This window comes from Nerophis lumbriciformis, linkage group LG16, assembly GCF_033978685.3.
Source record: "Nerophis lumbriciformis linkage group LG16, RoL_Nlum_v2.1, whole genome shotgun sequence".
In the NCBI taxonomy this organism is placed as follows: Eukaryota; Metazoa; Chordata; class Actinopteri; order Syngnathiformes; family Syngnathidae; genus Nerophis; species Nerophis lumbriciformis.
The window spans coordinates 20,677,099-20,696,914 of NC_084563.2; the positions used below are offsets into that span (position 1 = coordinate 20,677,099).

A 19,816-nucleotide genomic window follows, 5' to 3' on the forward strand; every position below is an offset into this window, starting at 1 on the left:
CCCGTCATCTTTGTTGTAGCGGTGTAGCGTGCAAGAACGGGTGTGGAAGAAGTGTCAAAAGATGGAGCTAACTGTTTTAATGACATTCAGACTTTACTTCAATCAATAACAGAGCAGCATCTCCTCATCCGTAAACAACAACACGGGAAATGTGTCCCATGTAAAACCGTCCGACCGGAACTCTTTAATAATTAAAGTTACTTGGGTGAATAATGTAAACTCACTACACAGGTATGTTTTAGCGCTTTCATGGCGAGTTTACTGACATATATAAGTAAAAACTTTACAGTACTTTATATTAGAAATGGCAACAGCGGAGGATGAATGTCCCATAACAAGAAGATAGAGAAAATTAAGAAGCTTATCGACTACGGTATCGGCACAGACTACAAAGGCGGACTCACGCAATTTTTCAGGATTTATGCACAACACAAATACAGATCAGCAAGTACCAGAAAGTAAAAAAAGTTGCTTTTGCATATTATATTGCGAAACAAAACGCCAGATATGTCTTACCTTATACACACACCATAATAATACTCCTATGTTTAATGCGCCGACAATCCTTCAAGCGGTGTGGCTTCATAGCTTACCAGAGTCGTACTAAAACATTTTGATAGATTTTTGATCGCCGTGTGTAATGTTCTATATTTTCAATGGAACCTATAAAATGTTGTTGTTGTTTACTTAACCTACTCAGTGGCCTAGTGGTTAGAGTGTCCGTCCTGAGATCGGTAGGTTGGGAGTTCAAATCCCGGCCGAGTCATACCAAAGACTATAAAAAAAATGGGACCCATTACCTCCCTGCTTGGCACTCAGCATCAAGGGTTGGAATTGGGGGTTAAATCACCAAAATGATTCCCGGGCGCAGCCACCGCTGCTGCCCACTGCTCCCCTCACCTCCCAGGGGGTGATCAAGGGTGATGGGTCAAATGCAGAGAATAATTTCGCCACACCTAGTGTGTGTGTGACAATCATTGGTACTTTAACTTTAACTTTAACTTTAACTTGAGTCATATTGCCACCATATTGCAGTTTACACATATCTCTTATGTTTGACTGCCATCTACTGGTCACACTTATCATTACAGCATGCACCAAATAAAATTGCTTCGAGGTCGGTAAGCAAAACCAGAATTATTCCGTACATTAGGCACATTGGGTTATACGGCGCACTGTCGAGTTTTGAGAAAAAAAAATAATTTTAAGTGCGCCTTTATAGTCCGGAAAATACGGTATACATTGTTAGGGAAAGCAGGGGCCCTATTATTTCTGTGTTCACTAGGCATGTTCCGATCAGGGATGTATGCTGCAGACATATCTGCCAAATGTAAATTGTTCTATTTATTTATGGTGAAAACTATTGGCAGTTTAAAAATATCAGCACAATATTTAAACTAATTCCTTATTCCCTTTGATTACATACAATTGTCTGAGAAAAACAAATTCAATAGCACACAATAACTAAAATAAATAATTGAAATCATTTGGTTTTTGCTGTCAGTCCTCCTGTGTCCAAGGAATTATTCCCAACATTTTTAAACATTAACAAAAAAAATACCATATTTTCCGGACTATAAGGCGCACTTAAAAAATTGTTTTCTCAAAACTCGACAGTGCGCCTTATAACCCGGTGCGCCTAATGTATGGAATAATTCTGGTTTTGCTTACCAACCTCGAAGCAATTCTATTTGGTACATGGTGTAGTGATAAGTGTGACCAGTGGATGGCAGTCAAACATAATAAACACGTGTAGACTACGGCGCTCAAAAATCTATCAAAATGTTATAGTACGAATTTAGTAAGCTATGAAGCTGCACCGCTTGATGTGCTTCAACATACGAGTATTATTATAGTGTGTATCTGGTGCTTTGTTTCGCAATATAATGCAAAAGCAACTTTTCTTACCTTATGGTACCTGCTGATCTGTATTTGGGATCTGCATACATCCTGAAAAATTGTGCGCGTCCGCCTTTGTAGTCCGTGCCGACACCGTAGTCGATAAGCTTCTTCTTTATCTCTATCTTCTTGTTATGGGACATTCATCCTCCACCTCCATAAAGTAGTGCAAAGTTCTTACTTATATCTGTCAGTAAACTCGCCATGAAAGCGCTAAAACATACCGGTGTAGTGAGTTTACATTATTCACCCAAGGAACTTTCGTTATTAGAGAGTTCCGGTCGGACGTTTTTTCACGGGACACATTTCCGGCCTTGTTGTTGTTTCCGGATGAGGAGATGCTGCTCCGTTATTGATTGAAGTAAAGTCTGAATGTCATTAAAACAGTTAGCGCCATCTTTTGACCCTTCTTCCACTCCCGTCCTTGCACGCTACACCGCTACAACAAAGATGACGGGGAGAAGACGCTGCCGAAGGTGAGCCACGTAAATAAGACCGCCCACAAAACGGCGCATTCGGAAGCGACTGTCAGAAAGCGGCTTGAAGATGATCTGTAAAACATCATCTATGCAACATTTTGACCAAAGAACCACCATTACATGTTATGTAGACCACAAGGAAGTGTTTTACATTTAGAAAAAATATATAAATAATATGACTCCTTTAATGCGCCTTATATATGAAAAAAGATAGAGAATAGACCATTCATTGGCAGTGCGCCTTATAATCCGGTGCGACCTATGGTCTGGAAAATACGGTAATTTAAAAAAATTTAAATATCAACCTAATCACTCTTATATCAATCATATTTGGATATAACCCTTGGTGTCTACAGCAGGGGTTCTTTACCGTTTTGACCTCAGGGCCCATTTTTGGTCATTACGGAGCCCCTCAAATATTAACACTGAAATAGTAATCTTACTCTTGATTTGAATCATACTCAGTAATTATACCAAACCTTGTTAAATGATATGAAACTATGGGTTTATGCGTTAAATAATATTATTTATTTAACACATAAACCTTAGGATTAGGTCAGGGTGATTAGAAAAATAAGTAGTAACCAAATATACTGCATATGAAGCGAATGTTGTGATGCGTTTTTTAAATTAATGTGGTGCGTATGCTTAAAATCATCAAAATACGTACATATTTAAATATTACAAATGTGCCTGTTACTATTTTATCTATTTATTTATGCATTTATTTGACAGGGACAGTACAATGAGACATTGCTACACATAGGTAACCGATGTCAAAGTACATAAGACTTCTAGCCACAGGCTAATTTGCAACCCTTGTCCCTGGTTAGGCTTTTAAAGAAACGTTGAGAAAAGTGTTAAACACACACAAAGATTAAGACAAGTACAAAAATAAAAACACATTGAAAATTAAAGCTGCAAGCAGCGATGGATGGGACCGACTTTGAGGGCTCATAAAATCCAAACCGGAGCAGTAATTAAAACTCTTTTATCATCTTTTAATCAGAAGGGTTCAATCTCTCTCCTGTGCTAATTTGAAGCCGGCACGACAAACGCGCTCAGAGGAAATAATGTTTGAAAAAAGGTGACTGTTTTTACACAACTTTTGTTTTGAAGGGGGAATTGCAAACTTCCTGGTGATTTTTACTGGGGGTTGTCAGTGTATGAAATATAGGTCTAAGTGAGACCTACATAGAAGTTTTTGTTTCATGTCTCTACGACACTCTTCCTGGGAGTTACAGGCAGTTTTGTCTGTGTTTTCTTCCTAGGGGGCGCTAGAGCGCAATTTTAAGTTTTTGGATTTGGTTTTTTGATTAGATCGCAATTTTCGCCAGTCCTGATGTGTGTGTCCAATTTGGTGAGTTTTGAAGCATGTTAAGGGGGTCAAATTACAGCTCAAAGAGGCGGCGGTATAATAATAAAACGCTAGAAATACAAAAGGGTCCTCTGTCCCAAAGGGACTCTGTCCCTAATAATTGGCCCCATTTGTCCATACTGCACCCAGTTCGAGTGCTCACACTTCTGATTTTCCTGAAGCCACTTTTTCAGTTTTGTGGTAAAAGTTTAATGTCCGACTGTGACTACATTACATATCAGAATCAGAAATACTTTAATAATCCCCGAGGGGAAATTAAGACGTTCAGCAGAATCCCATTCAAGAGCAGACAAACATTACAGGGAGACAGAACAGGATCGCTGATGGGTCTGCCAACTTCCAGCGCCCCTTACAAAAAAGGTAAGAACCAGGTAAACAAAGGGGTGGTGGTGAGAAAAGAAAAAAACAGTCTAAACCTGGGCCTCTGGAGAGGGGGTCCAGACTGAGGCCAAGGACAAAAAAACCTCATAGCCATAGGACACATAGACGTGTGTAAGAGGGAAACATCAAAGAATACAAAGGACATTAAAGACATTAAAAATAGCAGAGCTGATGCAACCAGCTATCTCTACATACAGCCACAAAAGTAAAACAACAACAAAAAAACCCAAATATGGTGGCCTCTGCGGTGTTCCACGCCATCGTCTGCTGGGGTGGGGGAAGCATGGCCAGAGACAGGAGCAGACCCAACAAAGCAACCAAGAACTTACATCAGAAAGAATCAAGAATACTTACATCATGTATATACAACTTTAAACGAGGTGTATGGATGTTTTTTAAGGGCTTTAAAAATGCAAAAATAGAGCGACTTCAATATGCTTTATTGTAAGCGTACTTTTGTAAGTGCATTTATATACTCTTTAGAATACATAAAAAAATACATCCGTCGTCATGTCTTTCATAATGATTGTGAACGAAAAATAAAATAAAAAGTGCACTTCCCCTTTAAGGCCCGTCTAAAACATTTTGAATGTACAACAGTGAGCTCTAACCTCTCAAATTCAGACATAGAAACGCTAAAAAAAGTTAGAAGTTAAAGTACCAATGATTGTCACACGTACACTAGGTGTGGTGAAATTTGTCCTCTGCATTCGACCCATCCCCTTGATCACCCCCTGGGAGGTGAGGGGAGTAGTGGGCAGCAGCAGTGCCGCGCCCGGGAATCATATTTGGTGATTTAACCCCCAATTCCATTCTCCATTATGTGGAACGTTCTTGCAAAAGAGTGGCGACCATGTTTTCTGCATGTTCATCTGTCTTCATGCTTTAGTCCATTTGGTGTAGGCGGCAGTGCGGTTATTAATATTTCAATGTGTAGGCTGTGCAAACGATGAGGCTGGCTTAATCACATTTGTCTCCTTACATGGCTAACCTGGATGCACAAAGCAGCTCATTACATCCTATTGCTTCATTATCCAAAACAAGCTGTTTAGTTCGTAATGGCAACAAATGCACTCCAAACAAATCAAGCCCCAAACCCATCTCTCTGAGCCATGTAATCTTCTATTTCTCATTTCCACCTCCTTTGCTTGCTCTTTATAACCCGAGTCGTAAAACTCTGTGTGCAGTATTTCCGCAACAGCCCTCATTGCCGCCTGCACGGCTCAGTCTTTGTCTGCGGCCAAGATTCACAGCGCCCTTTTAGCCATCTCGCTGGAGGAGCCTCGTGACAGAGGATGGCTGTTAAAGCGAGATGCTGAAGGCACTCGGTCCCCCCTAGGAAGGGTGGGCTGGCAGCTAGCCTCATCTCCGTGCCATGACTCATTCAGCTCACCACGACAAAAAGGTTGAATTATTCTCATGATGAGCCTGATGGGGAAGAAGGTCCTGCATCGAAGCCATTTTAAGGAATAGAGGAGGACATTATTTGATGCGAAGCGTTTGTGGCTAAAAGAATAAATGACACTGGACCTGCGTCATTTGAAATTGAGCACCGGTTTAAACGCACCCCCCAGGGGTATTTCAGATCATTTAATTAAAGACTATTTGTATGAACACATTTTATGGCATTTTTATTGTAACTGAGAGAGAGAGTATGTAAACAAAACAGAAAAAGAAATGAGAAATTAATATTATTTCCATGTAAGAACACACCTTTGATATAATTTCAAAAAAGGGCAATTTTTACATAGATCATTGTTTTATGGGGACGGTACTTTATTTTTCATCAATTATTTATTTGTTAGACATGTAAGTTTATACACTGTATATATGTATGTAAATGCTTACGTATGTATGTGTACATATATATATATATATATATATATATATATATATATATATATATATATATATATATATATATATATATATATATATATATATATATATATATATATATATTTTAGAAATGTCCGATATTATCGGCCGATAAATGCGTTAAAATGCAATATCGGAAATTATCAGTATCGTTTTTTTTTATTATCGGTATCGTTTAAAAAAAAAAAAAATAAAAAAAATAAAAATATATATATATATATATATATATATATATATTTTTTTTTGATTAAATCAACACAAAAAACACAAGATACACTTACAATTAGTGCACCAACCCAAAAAACCTCCCTCCCCCATTTACACTCATTCACACTCATTCACACCAAAGGGTTGTTTTTTTCTGTTATTAATATTCTGGTTCCTACATTATATATCAATATATATCAATACAGTCTGCAAGGGATACAGTCCGTAAGCACACATGATTGTGCGTGCTGCTGGTCCACTAATAGTACTAACCTTTAACAGTTAATTTTACTATTTTTTATTAATTACTAGTTTCTATGTAGCTGTTTTTATATTGTTTTACTTTCTTTTTTATTCAAGAAAATGTTTTTAATTTATTTATCTTATTTTATTTTATTTATTTTTTTAAAAGTACCTTATCCTCAACATACCTGGTTGTCCAAATTAGGCATAATAATGTGTTAATTCCACGACTGTATTTATCGGTTGATATCGGTATCGGTAATTAAAGAGTTGGACAATATCGAAATATTGGATACCGGCAAAAAGCCATTATCGGACATCCCTAACATATATGTATATACTGTGTGTGTATATATATATATTAGGGGTGTAAGAAAAAATCGATTCAAATTTGAATCGCGATTCTCATGTTGTGCGATTCAGAATCGATTCTCATTTTTAAAAAATTGATTTTTTTTTTAAAATTTATTTATTTAAAAACATTTTTTTTTTTAATTTGTATTTTTTTAAATTAATCAATCCAACAAAACAATACACCGCAATACCATAACAATGCAATCCAATTCCAAAACCAAACCCGACCCAGCAACACTCAAAACTGCAATAAACAGAGCAACTGAGAGGAGACACAAACACCACACAGAACCAACCAAAAGTAGTGAAACAAAAATGAATATTATCAACAACAGTATCAATATTAGTTACAATTTCAACATAGCAGTGATTAAAAATCCCTCATTGACATTGTCATTAGACATTAAAAAAAAAAAAAAGAAAAAAGAACAATAGTGTCACAGTGGCTCCACTTGCATCGCATCTCATAAGCTTGACAACACACTGTGTCCAATATTTTCACAAAGATAAAATAAGTCATATTTTTGGTTCATTTAATAGTTAAAACAAATTTACATTATTGCAATCAGTTGATAAAACATTGTCCTTTACAATTATAAAAGCTTTTTACAAAAATCTACTACTCTGGCTTGCATGTCAGCAGACTGGGGTAGATCCCGCTGATATCCTATGTATTGAATGAATAGAGAATCCTTTTGAATCGGGAAAAAAATAGTTTTTGAATCGAATCGTGACCCAAGAATCGATATTGAATCAAATCGTGGGACACCCAAAGATTCACAGCCCTAATATATATGCTCCTAAATATTCAAAAGTCAACTGTCAGCTTTATTATAAGAAAATGGAAGAGTTTGGGAACAACAACAACAACTCAGCCAATAAGTGGTAGGCCACGTAAACTGACAGAGAGGAGTCAGCGGATGCTGAAGGGTTTCCATGGCCGAGCAGCTGCATCTAAACCATACATCACCAAGTCCAATGCAAAGTGTTGGATGCAGTGGTGTCAAGCATATCGCCACTAGACTCTAGAGCAGTGGAGCGAGGAATCACGCTTTTCTATCTGGCAATCTGATGGAGGAGTCCAGGTTTGGAGGTTGCCAGTAGAACGGTACATTTCGGACTGCATTGTGCAGAGTGTGAAATTTTGTGGAGGAGGAATTATGGTGTTGGGTTGTTTTTAAGAAGTTGGGCTTGGCCTCTTAGTTCCAGTGAAAGAAACTTTGAATGCTCCAGGATACCAAAACATTGTGGACAATTCAATGCTCCCAACCTTGTGGGAACAGTTTGGAGCGGGGCCCTTCTTATTCCAACATGACTGTGCACCAGTGCACAAAGCAAGGTCCATAAAGACATGGATGACAGAATCTGGTGTGGATGAACTTGACTGGCCTGCACAGAGTCCTGACCTGAACCCGTTAGAACACCTTTGGGATGAATTAGAACGGAGACTGAGAGCCGGGCCTTCTCGACCAACATCAGTGTGTGACCTCACCAATGTGCTTTTGGAAGAATGGTGGAAAATTCCTATAAACACATTCCGCAACCTTGTGGACAGCCTTCCCAGAAGAGTTGAAGCTGTAATAGCTGCAAAAGGTGGACCCACATCATATTGAACCCTATGGGTTAGGAATGGGATGGCACTTCAAGTTCATATGTGAGTCAAGGCAGGTGGCCAAATACTTGTGGCAATATAGTGTATTTGACCCCTATTGTCACCTGTATCTTTCACACCGAGAGCAGTTTAACTTGTGCAATAATCACCACTGGGCAATTGTCATATCTTGTGCATGTTACAGCAGTGTAGCGTAATGTCCAGGAACACAGCAGGGAATATGTGAAGTGATGCTGCCACTCCCTCAGGCTGCACAGCTCAAGTCTGCTATAGTGACGTTGTTTCATATTCCGAGAGGATGCTATTCCTCATATTAGCCATCCTCCCTGGGGGCCACTCGCTTACACGCTGCAGGGACAAAGAACCACGGCACTGCAGACATTTTATCCGCAGCAAGAACCAGATTCTAATCCCAAAATGTACGAAAGATCGAAGAATTACAGTTTGTATCGTTTGTATATATTGCATGTCTTATGTTTGGAGATGTTTTTCTATTTGGACAGGACAAAATCTAAGAAATCTACAGCATTGTGTCAGAAGGGTTAAAAAAAAAAAAAGGTGTGGTGAGCAGAGTGTTTGCACAAAATATTCTCCATTTCAGTGGTTCTCAGCCTTTGTTCAGTTAAGTTCCCCTGCAGTGGAATGTGTTTTGCAGCCTAGTACATTCTAAAGAGAGAACCAGGGAGAAAAAACAGACACAAAACAACGCCTTAGCATCAATATTTAAATAATTAATGTTGAAAACTGTGCTCATCTATTGTGTTCTTTTATTTAACATTCAGAAATGAAAAAATTGTGTTGTCAAACTATTATTAAGTTTTTTAAATTAGACTAATCACACTTTTGAATGTGTTTTATTTGTGATTAGACTTAGACAACCTTTATTGATCCATAAGAGAAATTGTTCACACAGTTGCTCAGTTACAGAAGATAAAAAGGGTAAGGATAGAAAGGATAATGCACACATGGGTACAAAAAGAGGGCGAAAACAAAAGGTCTAAAGTAGACTAAAAATGTACCGTCGTAGCTATATATATATATATATATATATATATATATATATATATACATATATATATACATATATATATATATATATATATATGTGTATATATATATATATATATATATATATATATAAATTAGGGCTGTAACTAACGATTAATTTGATAATCGATTAATCTGTCGATTATTACTTCCATTAATCGATTAATAATCGGATAAAAGAGACAAACTACATTTCTATCCTTTCCAGTATTTTAATGAAGAAAAAAAAACAGCATACTGGCACCATACTTATTTTGATTATTGCTTCTCAGCTGTTTGTACATGTTGCAGTTTATAAATAAAGGTTTATAATTTTTTTTTTTAAATTTACAAATTGCCTCTGCGCATGCGCATAGCATAGATCCAACGAATCGATGACTAAATTAATCGCCAACTATTTTTATAATCGATTTTAATCGATTTAATCGATTAGTTGATATATATATATATACAGGTAAAAGCCAGTAAATTAGAATATTTTGAAAAACTTGATTTATTTCAGTAATTGCATTCAAAAGGTGTAACTTGTACATTATATTTATTCATTGCACACAGACTGATGCATTCAAATGTTCATTTCATTTAATTTTGATGATTTGAAGTGGCAACAAATGAAAATCCAAAATTCCGTGTGTCACAAAATTAGAATATTACTTAAGGCTAATACAAAAAAGGGATTTTTAGAAATGTTGGCCAACTGAAAAGTATGAAAATGAAAAATATGAGCATGTACAATACTCAATACTTGGTTGGAGCTCCTTTTGCCTCAATTACTGCGTTAATGCGGCGTGGCATGGAGTCGATGAGTTTCTGGCACTGCTCAGGTGTTATGAGAGCCCAGGTTGCTCTGATAGTGGCCTTCAACTCTTCTGCGTTTTTGGGTCTGGCATTCTGCATCTTCCTTTTCACAATACCCCACAGATTTTCTATGGGGCTAAGGTCAGGGGAGTTGGCGGGCCAATTTAGAACAGAAATACCATGGTCCGTAAACCAGGCACGGGTAGATTTTGCGCTGTGTGCAGGCGCCAAGTCCTGTTGGAACTTGAAATCTCCATCTCCATAGAGCAGGTGAGCAGCAGGAAGCATGAAGTGCTCTAAAACTTGCTGGTAGACGGCTGCGTTGACCCTGGATCTCAGGAAACAGAGTGGACCGACACCAGCAGATGACATGGCACCCCAACCATGCAAATTTTGCATTTCCTTTGGAAATCGAGGTCCCAGAGTCTGGAGGAAGACAGGAGAGGCACAGGATCCACGTTGCCTGAAGTCTAGTGTAAAGTTTCCACCATCAGTGATGGTTTGGGGTGCCATGTCATCTGCTGGTGTCGGTCCACTCTGTTTCCTGAGATCCAGGGTCAACGCAGCCGTCTACCAGCAAGTTTTAGAGCACTTCATGCTTCTTGCTGCTGACCTGCTCTATGGAGATGGAGATTTCAAGTTCCAACAGGACTTGGCGCCTGCACACAGCGCAAAATCTACTCGTGCCTGGTTTACGGACCATGGTATTTCTGTTCTAAATTGGCCCGCCAACTCCCCTGACCGTAGCCCCATAGAAAATCTGTGGGGTATTGTGAAAAGGAAGATGCAGAATGCCAGAACCAAAAACGCAGAAGAGTTGAAGGCCACTATCAGAGCAACCTGGGCTCTCATAACACCTGAGCAGTGCCAGAAACTCATCGACTCCATGCCACGCCGCATTAACGCAGTAATTGAGGCAAAAGGAGCTCCAACCAAGTATTGAGTATTGTACATGCTCATATTTTTCATTTTCATACTTTTCAGTTGGCCAACATTTCTAAAAATCCCTTTTTTGTATTAGCCTTAAGTAATATTCTAATTTTGTGACACACGGAATTTTGGATTTTCATTTGTCGCCACTTCAAATCATCAAAATTAAATGAAATAAACATTTGAATGCATCAGTCTGTGTGCAATGAATAAATATAATGTACAAGTTACACCTTTTGAATGCAATTACTGAAATAAATCAAGTTTTTCAAAATATTCTAATTTACTGGCTTTTACCTGTGTGTGTGTGTGTGTGTGTGTGTGTGTGTGTATATATATATATATATATATATATATATATATATATATATATATATCTTTCTGTGTGGAGTTTGCATGTTCTCCCCGTGACTGCGTGGGTTCCCTCCGGGTACTCCGGCTTCCTCCCACTTCCAAAAACATGCACCTGGGGATAGGTTGATTGGCAACACTAAATTGGCCCTAGTGTGTGAATGTGAGTGTGAATGTTGTCTGTCTATCTGTGTTGGCCCTGCGATGAGGTGGCGACTTGTCCAGGGTGTACCCCGCCTTCCGCCCGATTGTAGCTGAGATAGGCTCCAGCGCCCCCCGCGACCCCAAAAGGGAATAAGCGGTAGAAAATGGATGGATGGATGGAAATATATATATATATATATATATATATATATATATATATATATATATATATATATATATATATCACTGAGCTCCTGAGAGCGGCCTATTCTTTCACAAATGTTTGTAGAAACATTGTCTCCATGCCTAAGTGCTTGATGTTATACACAAGTGATTAGGACACATGATTCTGATCATTTGGATGGGTGGCCAAATACTTTTGGCAATATACTGTACTTACATGCACCATCTTAGTGAGCACCATCACAAGAGTTGTATAGCAAATTCTGCTGACTTAATTTGTTTGTTTTAACGCTCACTTTTGTCTTCTGCAGAGGCCGCCAATGGCAATGTCCCCAGCGGCCAGCGGCCGCCGCCTCGCATCCGCAACGTCCAGATCAACAACCAGATCGTCAAGCTCAAGTACTGCTACACGTGCAAGATCTTCCGGCCGCCGCGAGCGTCCCACTGCAGCATCTGCGACAACTGTGTTGGTGAGCGCAAAGTGTCGTTGAAGTGCGGCTCTATTTTTAGGGGTTTGACAAAGTCATTGTTTTAAGCCTGGTAAAAATAGCCTCTTCGCCGCTTCCTATTTGGCTTTCATTGTAAAAACCAAAACCCAAAACCAGTGAAGTTGGGACGTTGTGTAATTCGTAAATAAAAACAAATCCTTTTCAACTTATAGTCAATTGAATAGCCTACAAAGACAATATATTTAATGTTCAAACTGAGAAACTTAGCTTTTTTTTGCAAATAATCATTAACTTATAATTGAATGGCAGCAACATATTATATTTCAGTATTGATCCACACATCACAACTCCAAAGGCATCTCTGCCTCACCAGGTGTGAAGATCACCGCACGTCGCGACCGCCCCTCTCTTCTATGCAAATAGGTGTATAATAATAGAAGGGGTGCAGCATTGACTCTTCCGTGGCCTTCCATCAAGTTTCAGTGTTGCATAAAAGCCTTCTTGGCAGGGGAATAAACAGCAGCTAATCAATCCATCTGTAATATAATTATTGTCGATGTCGCCACTGCAACCTGAAGTTTATCTTTAAACAAACAGTATCCCTGACACTTTTATTCCACCATTTACCTCCATTTTTGCCTTCTTCTATTATTGTTTTGAAAGCACACCCTTAGACTCCTGGGAACATACTGTAACACAATGTGTTCATTTGGACCCTGCTCTGTCCTTATTAACAATATATACAGTATAACCATCTCATTTCTACATTGTAACACAATGTGTTCATTTAGACCCGGAGGCTCTTGAACCATATGCAGCTCTTTGGCGCCGCCCTAGTGCTGTTCTAAATGTGTCCACTAGATGTTGCAATAGCAATTATTTGTATCTTTGTTGTTTATGCCACATATGTAAAAACTACAGGATTTTAGTACATCGGTCGAAGAAAATGAGCAAACTAACATCATGTAATTTGATTTTGATATTATGTTTTTATTATGATAGATTGAAAATTAACACTGAGTTGATGAACATTATCACATAATTTATTCAGAAAGTATAAATAACGACAAATAAAGGTAGTGTTGCGCTTGTAGCGTGAAAGCAAGACAACTTGAAGTATCGTTGACACACAAAAACGTGTGCGTCGTTTATTCATCAAAAACTACAATGAATGAACGCTTACATCTCACACACTCAAAAATGGCGGGAACAACAAACCCCCACCTTTGGGAGAATCTCCTGACGGCCACTTAAAGGGGCCGCGCCGAATTACTCGCTCTTAACTGCATATACGAATGCTAAACAAGAATAACATTGTTATGTGCACAATCGAACAGTACAGTGAATAATGATGACAAAGTCAAGTAACAGGTGTGGTGAATTATGTCCTTAAATCAACCGCTACAGTAGAATACTATTAAACGCAACATGTAAGTGTAAAAAAACAACAACAACATTATGATTTGTACATTTTCAGAATGTGCTTGTTCACTTTTTAAACAAAGAAAACAATCTGAAGTTGTCTTTATTTTTAAGTTATCGTGCCGTGATTTTACCAGTACGGCCCACTTGGGAGTAGATTTTTCTCCATGTGGCCCCCCATCTAAAATGAGTTTGACACCCCTGATTTAGACTCTGTTCTGCCCTTATCAACAATATATTCAGTATAACCATCTCATTTCTACATTTTCACCATCTCGACCCTCCTTTCTTTTTTTTGTCCCCTCAGACCGCTTTGACCACCACTGCCCGTGGGTGGGTAACTGCGTGGGCAAGAGGAACTACCGCTACTTCTACTTGTTCACGCTCTCCCTCTCGTTGCTCACCATTTACATCTTCACCTTTGACATCGTCCACGTGGTCATGCGTGAGTATTCCGCCTGTTGTTGAAAGAAACGCCTGCACTCGTGCTGTACGACTGTGACCTCAGAGCCGTATCCAGGCTGTAGTCCCGGGGCATGACATGATGTGCATGTGATGAAAAAAGAAATCCCCCTCTATCCTTTTTTAACCCCGCCAAGACAACATGATGACAAATGTGTTTTTTTGTAGATTTTATTTTGGGGAATTTTCAATACTGTATTTATTTGTTTATTCTCTGTGCACAGGCTCAGTGGATGATGGCTTTCTGAGCACGTTGAAGGAAACACCCGGAACATATCCTTTTTAAGAACTACGATACAGACCCCCAAAAAACTGCTACTGCAGGAAGGGGATTCATATGGCCCCATTCGTCGGGATTTTCCTTGAAACATGAAACGTGACAAATATCCACTTTAGCCGCCAGATGGCAGTAGGGTGTTGAATATCTTGAAATGGGTTTTGTGGCAATTCCAACTTTGACCACAGTGTCAGTTGTGATGTAGAGTTGCAAAATGATTGCCGTATTTTTCGGAATAAGACTTAGACAAACTTTAATGATTCACAAGGGAAATTGTTCAACACAGTAGCTCAGTTACAATGATGGAAAGTGTAAGGATATAAAGGACAATGCAGGTATAAATAGACTAAATATAGCGATATAAAATATAACATATATACGGATATATACGAATATATACATAATATGTGTACAGTATATTATATATACAGATATATAATATTATGTCTAAAACATATATACAATATATAAAAATGACCATGTACAATATTACACACAGCGCTCAAATATCTATCAAAATGTTTTACTACGACTTTGGTAAGCTATGAAGGCGCAAAGCTTGATGGATTGTCGGCGCATTAAACATACGAGTATCATTATGGTGTGTGTATAAGGTAAGACATATTATCTGGCGTTTTGTTTCGCAATATAATGCAAAAGCAACTTTTCTTACTTGCTGTACATGCTGATCTGTATTTGGGATCTGCATAAATCCTGAAAAATTGCACGCGTCCGCCTTTGTAATCCGTGGCAACACCGTAGTCGATAAGCTTCTTCTTGTTCTCGATCTTTTTGTCATGGGACATTCATTCTTCGCTGTTGCCATTTTTAATATAAAGTAGAGTAAAGTTCTTACTTATATCTGTCAGTAAACTCTCCATGAAAGTGCTAAAACATACCGGTGTGGTGACTTTACATTATTCACCCAAGAAACTTTAGTTATTGAGAGTCCCGGTCGGACGTTTTTTCACAATGAAGTGTTTTCAATTTATGAAAAAAAAAAAGGCTCCTTTAATGCGGCCTATAATCCGGTGCGCCTTATATATGATAAAAGACCATTCATCGGCAGTGCGCTTTATAATCCGGTGCGCTCTATGGTCCGGAAAATACGGTGACCCCATCTTCCTCTACCGCAAGAGCCACCCAGGAATGGGTCCGTATGAATCCCTTCCCTACTGTATTGTATTTGAGCAGTATTGAAATTAACTTCTACATTTTCTAACTTTAATTGGTTCTTAAACAGGGTTCGTAAATAGAACATTTTAAGCAAATGTTTCCATAAAAAAACAATGAAAGCATGAATTATGTGTTCCTGCTTCGACAAAAGTACATTTTTTAAGTAAAAGTTTGTACACTTTGAACATAATATAAAGTGCTATATAGTACAGTATATCAAACACACATAACAAGGGGGTGATGCAACCAAAGAAAGGGGTAGGGGAAGATGGGAGGCAGTGTCGACAACGCTGTGGACACGTCCTGATTTTTTTTTAACCACAATTCGCTTGTCCGTTGCTTTCTTTGGACTCATATTGAGCGAGCAAAACTATAAAAAAAAATTGACGCACAAAGTAACAATTAGCAGAGTAGCCAACCACAGAACTGCTGACTGAATGAATACGGAGATCGATAAGCCCGCCCACAATGGCTGTGCTGCCGGGCACGAAATGGCTGCGCTTCGGGCACACAATGGGTGAATTAAACTTTCATACACCGAGACAAGGTTTGTACAACAAAGCATATTTTTATTTGGTCTGGGGTTTGTAAATCTAAAAGTTTGTATAAGGAAGGGTTTGTAAACTGAGGTTCCATTGGAAAACATATTAACGATTAATTGACACACTCGCAACTAATTAAACAGTGAAGCAGTAACATTTTGAATTTGAGTAAACATGTATAGTAATTGGTTATAAATATTTAAGCAGTAATTTAAAAAGAGACCGATTCTCCTTCAAAAAAATTTAAAAAATATCTCCTTTTTTGATAGGTATTGTGTATTTGTTCATGTTATGTTGAGGCATGTCAGTTGGGAAAAAAGTGTAGGCTTTTAACATGATAGAATCATAAAAAAATGAAGAACATTTATTCCCAAAAATTAGTTGAATAGGTTTTTTTTTGTAAAGTATTTGCTTCTAAACAAAAAGTTGGCAACATGGTGCCGCTAACACGCCAGCTTTATGTTTTCAAATGAATAACACTAATTATGTCAAGACTAATAGGTTAATAATACCAACAACTAGATTCAAGTTGCCCACAGTGCATTTTTGTGCTTTAATGTCGTGTTGATAAACAGCAGACTATTAATTATTTAATTATTTTTAATCATGTGGATGCTAGTTTTGAGTGCTATTTGAACTAGCTTCTTGCAAGATGGCAGCCAATGTTAGTTTTGTTGTTAGAGGTTTACTTTGACACTATAGCCATCTAAAACATGTTAAACCTTAATATATTCTGTATTTTTAAAATAGTCAACATGCAATACATTTGTAAAAGGGATACAATAGGGGACAATGGCTGTTCTTCCGCCTCAAAAAAGTAGAACACGGCTCAATTTTATTTGGTATTCATTTATATTTTCAGTGGTTTTAGTGTCTGTGGCTATTTTCTTAACTCCCAATGTCACTGTGCTGGAGTTGCTGGTGTGTTTCTTCACCCTGTGGTCAGTGGTGGGCCTGACGGGCTTCCACACCTACCTGATCTCTCTCAACCAGACCACCAATGAAGATGTAAGTCCGATTAATATTCTATTCTTTTTTTAAGTATTGTTGCTGCATCCCTTCAGTCCGGTTGTTTGAATCACCTTTCACTCCACATTCACTGTGTCGGGTACTTTGCACCTTTTTATTGACATTTCCAACAACGCACACGTGCAGTTACACATTTACAGAGCCTGATTCCTTGTTGCCATCATGCGGTCCTTTAAAATGCAACAACAGAAATTGTCAGCTTCCCAAAAAACGCGAAAGATATTATATTTTGACAATGTGTATATATATATATATATATATATATATATATATATATATATATATATATATATATATATATATATATATATATATATATATATGTATATGTGTGTGTGTATATATATATATGTGTGTATATATATATGTATATATATGTGTATATATATATATGTATGTATGTTTATATATATATATATATGTATGTATATGTGTGTGTGTGTGTGTGCGTGTATATATATACATGTGTATATATATGTGTGTGTGTGTGTATATATATGTGTATATTTTGTGTGTGTGTGTATATATATATATATATATATAAGTGTGTATATTATGAGTGTGTATATTATGTGTGTATATTATGTGTGTGTATATGTGTATATAATGTATAAATGTGTATATAATGTATATGTGTGTATATATGTGTGTGTGTATTGACATATGTGTGTGTATATATATGTGTGTATATACGTGTGTATATATGTATATATATGTGTGTGTATATATATATATCTGTATTTATATTTATATATAAATCATATATATATATATATACATATATATATATATATATATATATATATATATATATGTATGTGTGTGTGTGTGTGTGTGTGTGTGTGTGTGTGTGTGTGTGTATATATATGATATATATATATATATATATATATATGTATGTGTATATATATATATATATATATATATATATATATATATATATATATATATAATGTAAAATGTCCAATTGATTAATATATATAGTATATATTAATCAATTGGACATTTTACATATTTTTTTAATATATGTATACTTTTTTCCTCCCTATTTTAACATACACACAATTACAAACATTAAAAGAGAAAAAACTATTTTTGCATTTTTTTCTGCATGCTTTGAATGGGAACAAGTAGTGCCATCCGGTGGACAGATATAAAAAAGTAAAATTTAATCCCTGTACTGTAGTCCGACTGGAAATGTAAAAATGAAAGGTTGTATGAGAGATGTGACATCATAAATAACGTTTTTAATGCTTTTCATTGGGGGGCATTTAAACACAAAGGTGTATTGTGTATAATTTGAAAGGACCAGCTATGTCAATTCTAAAATGTTTTAGAAAGTAATACTTGGATTTTTTTTTTGTCGTGCCTATTATTATCGTCGCTGACAAAATGTTGCACTATTATTAGGTATTTCTCACCTGTGGTGTCGTATAGAGCAGGTGTCAAAGTGTGTGGCTTCACATGGCTGCATTGATGAACGTTGACAGGGTGTAAACGATTTCTCAGATGACGGCGTGTGTTACCATGACGACGGCAGTGCCTCCTTCACAACTGAAGGACAAGGGGTTGGCGAAGTGTAGCTTGTTAAACACAGCTGTGGCAGTCAATCAACTTCAGAAACGTGCACTTCAGAATAATAGTGCGAAGTCTAATGTTTACATATTATTTTATTGTGGATATACACGGTAGGCACCATGGTGAATTGGCGTCGGGTCTCCATTGAAGCTGCGTAACCGCTCTTGTTGCAAGACCCTGGAGGATTGAATTCGCTTCATACTAAACCAATCATCAGCAACCCAGGCCGAGAACGTGTGTCCAATCAAGTCAGCTGAGTCATGAGATAAATTGGCTGCAAAGCACTTTGAAAGGCTAAAAACAGCCCGAAACAAGGAGCTGGAGTCACCAGGAGGCCAGACATCATCTGATGGGATAAACATCAGCGGGAAGGGCGTCTCCTCCTTCTCTTAAAAGGATGTTAGAATCGAGCTGCCGGGACCAAACAGACCATCTGGTTTGTGGTGTTTAGGGGAAGCTTTTGAGGAGAAAATGTGGAGATGTATTGATGGGTCGAGTAGGGGAGAGGAAGCTTAAAGATCAATATGGCAATGTATGGTATGGTGATGCATTATTGATGCACTGAAGTCCAATAGCGACATTGTTCTCTAAGACACAGGCAGCCAAACACAATTCTTCTTGCCTTTTGGATTTAGGCGCTTTGCAAATAACATAATATAAACAAAGATATTATATAGTACGAGTTACTATAATATGATGTATAGAGATGCGTTAAAATGTAATATCGGAAATTATCGGTATCGTTTTTTTTTTTATTATCGGTATCGTTTTTCTTTCTTTTTTTAAAATTAAATCAACATAAAAAACACAAGATACACTTACAATTAGTGCACCAACCCAAAAAAACTCCCTCCCCCATTTACACTCATTCATACAAAAATGGTTGTTTCTTTCTGTTATTAATATTCTGGTTCCTACATTATATATCAATATATATCAATACAGTCTGCAAGGGATACAGTCCGTAAGCACACATGATTGTGCGTGCTGCTGGTCC

At 37.4% G+C, this 19,816-nt stretch overlaps 1 protein-coding gene across 1 annotated transcript in view; it reads left to right on the forward strand.

The window, feature by feature from the left end:
- The window catches only part of zdhhc9 (zDHHC palmitoyltransferase 9), a 70,930-nt gene that overhangs the window by 36,401 nt on the left and 14,713 nt on the right, over positions 1–19,816 (forward strand). Inside the window, exons 4-7 of the mRNA XM_061976771.1 lie at positions 12,196–12,354; positions 14,063–14,200; positions 14,442–14,488; positions 17,116–17,220. Of these exons, the coding sequence (XP_061832755.1) occupies positions 12,196–12,354; positions 14,063–14,200; positions 14,442–14,488; positions 17,116–17,220 (449 nt within the window). The remainder of the gene's footprint in view (positions 1–12,195; positions 12,355–14,062; positions 14,201–14,441; positions 14,489–17,115; positions 17,221–19,816) is intronic.